This window comes from Nothobranchius furzeri, chromosome 18 (assembly GCF_043380555.1).
Source record: "Nothobranchius furzeri strain GRZ-AD chromosome 18, NfurGRZ-RIMD1, whole genome shotgun sequence".
Classification (NCBI taxonomy): domain Eukaryota; kingdom Metazoa; phylum Chordata; class Actinopteri; order Cyprinodontiformes; family Nothobranchiidae; genus Nothobranchius; species Nothobranchius furzeri.
In genome coordinates, this window is record NC_091758.1 from 14,951,747 (window position 1) to 14,961,746 (window position 10,000).

At 35.3% G+C, this 10,000-nt stretch overlaps 2 protein-coding genes across 5 annotated transcripts in view; both read right to left on the reverse strand.

Annotated features, from left to right (window-relative positions):
- The window catches only part of hoxb3a (homeobox B3a), a 70,549-nt gene that overhangs the window by 39,192 nt on the left and 21,357 nt on the right, over nt 1–10,000 (reverse strand). For 2 of the 4 annotated variants that reach the window (XM_054741918.2, XM_015969270.3), the window contains exon 1: nt 6,187–6,493. The exons of 1 other annotated variant lie outside the window; for it this stretch is intronic. The gene's annotated coding sequence lies outside the window, so the exon portion shown is untranslated. Of the gene's footprint in view, nt 1–6,186; nt 6,494–10,000 lie in introns of those variants that run through there. One more of the 4 variants, XM_070546888.1, reaches the window with a different exon arrangement.
- The window catches only part of hoxb4a (homeobox B4a), a 4,944-nt gene continuing 1,546 nt past the window's right edge, over nt 6,603–10,000 (reverse strand). Inside the window, exons 1-2 of the mRNA XM_054741923.2 lie at nt 8,434–10,000; nt 6,603–7,517 (exon numbers count right to left, since the gene is read on the reverse strand). The exon at nt 8,434–10,000 is cut by the window's right edge and continues 1,546 nt beyond it. Coding sequence (XP_054597898.2) covers nt 7,249–7,517; nt 8,434–8,896 — 732 coding nt within the window. The 5' untranslated portion in view covers nt 8,897–10,000 and the 3' untranslated portion in view covers nt 6,603–7,248. The remainder of the gene's footprint in view (nt 7,518–8,433) is intronic.

The following is a 10,000-nucleotide window of genomic DNA, read 5'->3' on the forward strand; positions in this document are numbered from 1 at the left end:
TCTATCTATCTATCTATCTATCTATCTATCTATCTATCTATCTATCTATCTATCTATCTATCTATCTATCTATCTATCTATCTATCTATCTATCTATCTATCTATCTATCTATCTATCTATCTAACATCTATCTATCTATCTATCTATCTATCTATCTATCTATCTATCTATCTATCTATCTATCTATCTATCTATCTATCTATCTATCTATCTATCTATCTATCTATCTATCATCTATCTATCTATCTATCTATCTATCATCTATCTATCTATCTATCTATCTATCTATCTATCTATCTATCTATCTATCTATCTATCTATCTATCTATCTATCTATCTATCTATCTATCTATCTATCTATCATCTATCTATCTATCTATCTATCTATCTATCTATCTATCTATCATCTATCTATCTATCATCTATCTATCTATCTATCTATCTATCTATCTATCTATCTATCTATCTATCTATCTATCTATCTATCTATCTATCTATCTATCTATCATCTATCTATCATCTATCTATCATCTATCTATCTATCTATCTATCTATCATCTATCTATCTATCATCTATCTATCATCTATCTATCATCTATCTATCTATCTATCTATCTATCATCTATCTATCTATCTATCTATCTATCTATCTATCTATCTATCTATCTATCTATCTATCTATCTATCTATCTATCTATCTATCTATCTATCTATCTATCTATCTATCATCTATCTATCATCTATCTATCATCTATCTATCTATCTATCTATCTATCATCTATCTATCTATCTATCTATCTATCTATCTATCTATCATCTATCTATCATCTATCTATCATCTATCTATCTATCTATCTATCTATCTATCATCTATCTATCTATCTATCTATCTATCTATCTATCTATCTATCTATCTATCTATCTATCTATCTATCTATCTATCTATCTATCTATCATCTATCTATCTATCTATCTATCTATATATCTATCTATCATCTATCTATCATCTATCTATCATCTATCTATCTATCTATCTATCTATCTATCTATCATCTATCTATCTATCTATCTATCTATCTATCTATCTATCTATCTATCTATCTATCTATCTATCTATCTATCTATCTATCTATCTATCATCTATCTATCTATCTATCTATCTATCTATCATCTATCTATCATCTATCTATCTATCATCTATCTATCTATCTATCTATCATCTATCTATCTATCTATCTATCTATCTATCATCTATCTATCTATCTATCTATCATCTATCTATCTATCTATCTATCTATCATCTATCTATCTATCTATCTATCTATCATCTATCTATCTATCTATCTATCTATCTATCTATCTATCTATCTATCTATCTATCTATCTATCTATCTATCTATCTATCTATCATCTATCTATCTATCTATCTATCTATCATCTATCTATCATCTATCTATCTATCATCTATCTATCATCTATCTATCATCTATCTATCTATCTATCTATCTATCATCTATCTATCTATCTATCTATCTATCTATCTATCTATCTATCTATCTATCTATCTATCTATCTATCTATCTATCTATCTATCTATCTATCTATCTATCTATCTATCATCTATCTATCTATCTATCTATCTATCATCTATCTATCATCTATCTATCATCTATCTATCTATCTATCTATCTAATCTATCTATCTATCTATCTATCTATCTATCTATCTATCTATCTATCTATCTATCTATCTATCTATCTATCTATCTATCTATCTATCTATCTATCTATCTATCTATCTATCTATCTATCATCTATCTATCATCTATCTATCATCTATCTATCTATCTATCTATCTATCTATCATCTATCTATCTATCTATCTATCTATCTATCTATCTATCTATCATCTATCTATCTATCTATCTATCTATCTATCTATCTATCTATCTATCTATCTATCTATCTATCTATCTATCTATCTATCTATCATCTATCTATCTATCATCTATCTATCTATCTATCATCTATCTATCTATCTATCTATCTATCTATCTATCATCTATCTATCTATCTATCTATCTATCTATCTATCTATCTATCTATCTATCTATCTATCTATCTATCTATCTATCTATCTATCTATCTATCTATCATCTATCTATCTATCATCTATCTATCATCTATCTATCATCTATCTATCTATCTATCTATCTATCTATCATCTATCTATCTATCTATCTATCATCTATCTATCTATCTATCTATCTATCTATCTATCATCTATCTATCTATCTATCTATCTATCTATCTATCTATCATCTATCTATCTATCTATCTATCTATCTATCTATCTATCTATCTATCTATCTATCTATCTATCTATCATCTATCTATCATCTATCTATCTATCTATCTATCTATCATCTATCTATCTATCATCTATCTATCTATCTATCTATCTATCTATCTATCTATCTATCTATCTATCTATCTATCTATCTATCTATCTATCTATCTATCTATCTATCATCTATCTATCTATCTATCTATCTATCTATCTATCTATCTATCTATCTATCTATCTATCTATCTATCTATCTATCATCTATCTATCTATCTATCTATCTATCTATCTATCTATCTATCTATCTATCTATCTATCTATCTATCTATCTCTCTCTCTCTCTCTCTCTCTCTCTCTCTCTCTATCTATCTATCTATCTATCTATCTATCTATCTATCTATCTATCTATCTATCTATCTATCTATCTATCTATCTATCTATCTATCTATCTATCTATCTATCTATCTATCTATCTATCTATCTATCATCTATCTATCTATCTATCTATCTATCTATCTATCTATCTATCTATCTATCTATCTATCTATCTATCTATCTATCTATCTATCTATCTATCTATCTATCTATCTATCTATCTATCTATCTATCTATCATCTATCTATCTATCTATCTATCTATCTATCTATCTATCTATCTATCTATCTATCATCTATCTATCTATCTATCTATCTATCTATCTATCTATCTATCTATCTATCTATCTATCTATCTATCTATCTATCTATCATCTATCTATCTATCTATCTATCTATCATCTATCTATCATCTATCTATCTATCATCTATCTATCATCTATCTATCATCTATCTATCTATCTATCTATCTATCATCTATCTATCTATCTATCTATCTATCTATCTATCTATCTATCTATCTATCTATCTATCTATCTATCTATCTATCTATCTATCTATCTATCTATCTATCTATCTATCTATCTATCTATCTATCTATCATCTATCTATCTATCTATCTATCTATCATCTATCTATCATCTATCTATCATCTATCTATCTATCTATCTATCTATCATCTATCTATCTATCTATCTATCTATCTATCTATCTATCTATCTATCTATCTATCTATCTATCTATCTATCTATCTATCTATCTATCTATCTATCTATCTATCTATCTATCTATCTATCATCTATCTATCATCTATCTATCATCTATCTATCTATCTATCTATCTATCTATCTATCTATCTATCTATCTATCTATCTATCTATCTATCTATCTATCTATCATCTATCTATCTATCTATCTATCTATCTATCTATCTATCTATCTATCTATCTATCTATCTATCTATCTATCTATCTATCATCTATCTATCTATCATCTATCTATCTATCTATCATCTATCTATCTATCTATCTATCTATCTATCTATCATCTATCTATCTATCTATCTATCTATCTATCTATCTATCTATCTATCTATCTATCTATCTATCTATCTATCATCTATCTATCTATCATCTATCTATCATCTATCTATCATCTATCTATCTATCTATCTATCTATCTATCATCTATCTATCTATCTATCATCTATCTATCTATCTATCTATCTATCTATCTATCATCTATCTATCTATCTATCTATCTATCTATCTATCTATCATCTATCTATCTATCTATCTATCTATCTATCTATCTATCTATCTATCTATCTATCTATCTATCTATCATCTATCTATCATCTATCTATCTATCTATCTATCTATCATCTATCTATCTATCATCTATCTATCTATCTATCTATCTATCTATCTATCTATCTATCTATCTATCTATCTATCTATCTATCTATCTATCTATTCTATCTATCTATCTATCTATCTATCTATCTATCTATCTATCTATCTATCTATCTATCTATCTATCTATCTATCTATCTATCTATCTATCTATCTATCTATCTATCTATCTATCTATCTATCTATCTATCTATCTATCTCTCTCTCTCTCTCTCTCTCTCTCTCTCTCTCTATCTATCTATCTATCTATCTATCTATCTATCTATCCATCTATCTATCTATCTATCTATCTATCTATCTATCTATCTATCTATCTATCTATCTATCTATCTATCTATCTATCTATCTATCTATCATCTATCTATCTATCTATCTATCTATCTATCTATCTATCTATCTATCTATCTATCTATCTATCTATCTATCTATCTATCTATCTATCTATCTATCTATCTATCTATCTATCTATCTATCTATCTATCTATCTATCTATCTATCTATCTATCTATCTATCTATCTATCTATCTATCTATCTATCTATCATCTATCTATCATCTATCTATCATCTATCTATCTATCTATCTATCTATCTATCTATCTATCTATCTATCTATCTATCTATCTATCTATCTATCTATCTATCTATCTATCTATCTATCTATCTATCTATCTATCTATCTATCTATCTATCTATCTATCTATCTATCTATCTATCTATCTATCTATCTATCTATCTATCTATCTATCTATCTATCTATCTATCTATCTATCTATCTATCTATCTATCTATCTATCTATCTATCTATCTATCTATCTATCTATCTATCTATCTATCTATCTATCTATCTATCTATCTATCTATCTATCTATCTATCTATCTATCTATCTATCTATCTATCTATCTATCTATCTATCTATCTATCTATCTATCTATCTATCTATCTATCTATCTATCCGTCCGTCCGTCCGTCTAGATAGAATATGTTTGTGTGTGTGTGCACACGTGTGCGTGTGTGTGTGTGTGTGTGTGATCCTCTGGTTACGGGCTTGTGAGCAGACAAATGGGCAGAGAGGCAAGAGGCCGAAGGAGAAATCAACCTAGAAGTAATGGGGAATCTTCTCTGGGCTGGAGAATACGAGCGGACCAATTTGGGGGGCACATTTTTTGTTTAAAGTTCATGGAGAAGAATGCTGTTTCCCTCCCTCCCCCTCCCTCTCGCTCCATATTTTTCGATACCTGCTCTAAGAAAAGAAAATGAAAATTAATACGAGCGCCGCGCTTCACAAAAGAAGCTATTCGTCTTGTTGATTATCTATTTGGTTGTCAAAGTTTGAGCTATTGCGCCGGCCGCTCCCTAGTAATGTGTTAAAAAAGTGAGAATATATATATATATATATATATATATATATATATATATATATATATATATATATATATATATATATATATATATAATATTTTTGTATATATTTTTTATATATATATATGTATGTATAAATAAATATATATATGTATATATATATTTTTTTGAATATATATTTATATATATACTTATATATATATTTATATATATGTATATATATATATATATATATATATATATATATATATATATATATATATATGTGTGTGTGTGTAAATATTTATATATATACTTATATATAGGTATGTATAAATATATATATATATATATATATATATATATATATATATATATATATATATATATATATATATATATATATTTACATACATATGATATGTTTATATAGTAACTGTTTTACACAATTAACATTCATGGTGGAAGAAGCAGAAAGGATGAAAATAAAGTGTTTTATTGTTTGTCAGTCGATCCAATTAACATTCATGGTGGAAGAAGCAGAAAGGATGAAAATAAAGTGTTTTATTGTTTGTCAGTCGATCCTTGGGGGGGGGGGGGGGGGGGGGGTTGCTGGCCGGTGCAGCAGGATGTAGGCAGCCGGTAAATGGACGGGAGTGAAACGGAGGAACGGTTTGTGATTTTAAATGAGATTACAGGAAGTAATGTACCAGGATCATTGGTGTCCGGGGCAGATTAATCATCAGGCTGCTCATTTAGGACGGCTGGCTGAGCCTCTGTGGGCAAAAGCGACATCAAAGAGAATCAGTTATTGTTAAACATGACTGCAGCAGAAAATAACCACGTTCAACAAAACTCGTGAGAATTTAAGATCAGAAATTCAAATACCAGCAACGGTATTTGACAAGAGTCGGTTTTGAGTTGTTTATTTATATTTACAAACAACCAGAAATAACACTGAGGAGGGAAGCATGACCGGAGAAAACAACAATTCTGACCAGTCACAAGGCAGCAAAACATCTGTCTAAAACAAGCCGACAATGGAAACCATCACAGACAGAAAATTATATATATATATATATATATATATATATATATATATATATATATATATATATATATATATATATATATATATAATTTTTCTAGCACCAAGAATGTGGGAAAAAAACAAGTTCGATAACTTTTTTTGTTACAAGAAAAGCATTTTGGCATCGATGGAAAGAATTAAAACGTTCATATTTATTTTGAGTAAAATGGTCCACAGCAGGAGAACATTACACGCACACGCACGAACGCACACACACACACACGCGCGCTTGTGTGTGTGTGTGCGTGTGCGCGCGCACGTGTGTGTGTGTGTGTGTGTGCGCGCGTGTGTGTGTGTAAAAGTACGAAAGCAGAGCTCCATTTGGTTTTGGGTAATGGGCTTTGTGTCCCGCACAGTAAACATGAATACTGGGCCTGCGCGCATGCGTTATCAAACATGAAAACGTGAATCTATCTTCTAAAGACAGAACGAACGAAAATAACCGGATTAAGTTGAAAGGAGGCAGCAGCGCGCTGACATAAAAAAGTAAAGGAAGCGGAGGAAGAGGAGGAGACTAGCTCCTTCGGTTCATCGCAAATGTTATCCGCTTCACAGCAAAGGCATCAATCCAGTTCATAGTGCAGTTCCCGTGGTTCTACTCGGGTTCGCCTTCTGCGTTCGAGTTGGGGGTCGGGGGCCAGAGCGGGCCAGAGATCCGTCACGAGGGTCATGATGAGCGGCTCTAGGAGCCAGACCCCCTCTGGGAGCCCGGGGTACCAGAGCGGATCTTGGTGTTGGGTAGCTTGTGGTCTTTCTTCCACTTCATCCTCCGGTTCTGGAACCAGATCTTGATCTGCCGCTCTGACAGGCAGAGAATGTGCGCTATCTCCACCCTGCGCCTGCGCGTCAGGTATCGGCTGTAATGGAACTCCTTCTCCAGCTCCAGGACCTGCTGGCGCGTGTAGGCCGTCCGCGAACGCTTCGGCTCTCCGCCTGAGTAACTGGAACTGACTGTGGGAGGAGGAGATGAGCGAGATTTAGCTGGGTACCAGCAAAACCACCAGAACCACAAACACGAAACCCAACATCCGTCAGCAGAGTCATAACGACGAATACAATAATACACAAGCCGCGGCGAGCCCAAAAGAACCGGTTCTATTGGACCGAGCCTGCTGCTAAACGTATTTACTTTAGAGAGAGAGAGAGAGAGAGAGAGAGAGAGAGAGAGAGAGAGAGAGAGAGAGAGAGAGTGTGTGTGTGTGTGTGTGTGTGTGTGTGTGTGTGTGTGTGTGTGTGTGTGTGTGTGTGTGTGTGTGTGTGTGTGTGTGTGTGTGTGTGTGTGTGTGTGTGTGTTTAAAGGCAGAGGTTTGAACGGAGGTGAGGTGGGGGTGCGGCAGGAGCACGCGACGCTCATGAACGTCTGGCTAATTCCACAGAAGCGCAGCTGAAGGTTCGGGTTCTGTGAGGCTCCCACAGACCCAGATACTCGCGCGCACATTAGTGTTTTATGAGCGGCTCTATAAACATGAATATTTCATCTGTCATAAAACTTTCACTTCCTCGGAACCGGACTGGGGCAGAAGGCTCGAGTCCGCCGTTTACGCAGCCCGACCACTTAAAACCAAATTACCAAGGCATAAAGCTAACTTATGGCTCAGCCTGAGTTGTCATAAGGCGGACGAGTTACGGCGGAGCAGCCTCGGATCACACTCCCAAAGACACCGCAGCAGAGAGGCGTCATAAAAATTTATGGGGGGTGTAATTATATTGACCCTGCAGACGGCCGTAAATCTGCAGCCAAAGGCTACTCTGCTCTACTTTCACCGGGACGCGGAGACCGGCGCCTTGCGCGCGCAGAGCGGACTGGCAGTGTCTCGGCAGGAGGCACACAGGCAGCAGAGGGAGATGAAGTTCATGCAGCACTCACCGATGTTTACGTGCACTTTCTTCATCCACGGGTACACTACTGGGTCCTTGCGCGTGCCCGCCGGAGAAGAAGCGCTTTGACGTGGCGTCTGGCCGCAAGATAGAGGCGGAGGCGGGCTTGGTGTCACCGAGTCGTGGCGGTGGCTAGGATCTGAGACGGGGGTGGTCGGCAGCCCGGTCGGAAGGACGACCTGACCCCGGGGAGACATAACCACCGAGGCGGGCTGAGCTGCGCGCTGGCACGGAGAGTAGGGCGGCTCGGCTCGGTGCTGCTGCTGCTGTTGAGCCGGGTGGTTCGGGTGGTGCTGGTATAGAGAGTCCGGCTGGAAGGCGTTCGGCTCCTGCCTGTGAGAGCGATAGTCCGGAGAGTGACTGGGCACATAGCTGCTCTGATAATACTCTTCGCAGGGGGGGAACTTGGGGTCCACATAGCTGGAGTTGATCAAATAGGAGCTCATGACCATCAGTCTGAGGCTTTTGTGTGGAAAACATAAAACTACAATTTATATCCCATCCCTTTACTCTTGGATTATTTCTGTTCGCTGAACCCTCCTACTTTTCTGTCAAGTGAACAAAGTTAAGGCTCCACGTGACCGCAGCCGACCAATGGCGTGCCTCCTCAGCGAGCCCCGGATAAGGAAATGGGATTAGACGCACGGCTCGCAGACGTGCACTAATCACATGACTTGGGTTTAAAATGTGTTTCTTTCTTCAGCTCGATGTATCTGGATCTCCACGTGTCAGCGCAGAACCAGAACCACAAAGAACCGGGCCAGAACGCAGCGAAGAGGTTGCTCCTGCACCCCGAATATGCAAAATAGTTTTTTTTTCTGATTGGAGGAGTTTCGAATGCACCACCCTCTGTCTGCATGTTTATTTGGGTTTGTGGTGGTGCTGTCTGCCCCACCCACCTGTTCTCTTGTTTTAAATGCCGCCCCCCCCCCCCGCCCCCCCGGAAGCCCTGTCAGAGATGAATCTGCTTCTTTGGGATCGATCGAAAATTCATCAAGTAATTCAGGTAGCGGGCCTCCTAAATCACCACCGAGCAGAGCTCCTGCTGCAGTCCAGAGATGTTTCCAACGAGCGAGTCACACACACACACACACACACAGAGAGAGAGAGAGAGAGAGAGAGAGAGAGAGAGAGAGAGAGAGAGAGAGAGAGAGAGAGAGAGAGAGAGAGAGAGAGAGAGAGAGAGAGAGAGAAAGAAACAAAGCAAAAACATGTAAACTAGAAAAGAAAGTGTGTTTTAAACTGCGTGTCAGAGAAAAAGTAAAAGCAGAGAGATTTCTTCCTTCATCTAAAGTTTTCTCAGAACTGAAATATGAGGTTTCACGCGACTCACCTCCTTATATAATATCTGACTCTGACTGGACTTTATTTCGAACTAACATAAAAAAACATTTTTATAAACACAACTCGACACAAAACCAGTCAAATAATAACTTCTCAAAAGTTGGAAGTAAAAAATATTATAATACAAATACAAATAAGTGTTTTTCACTAATGTTCACGAGCTCGGCTTTGGGAGCAGCCGCCTTCCTCAGCAGCAGAAAAGGAAAATCACT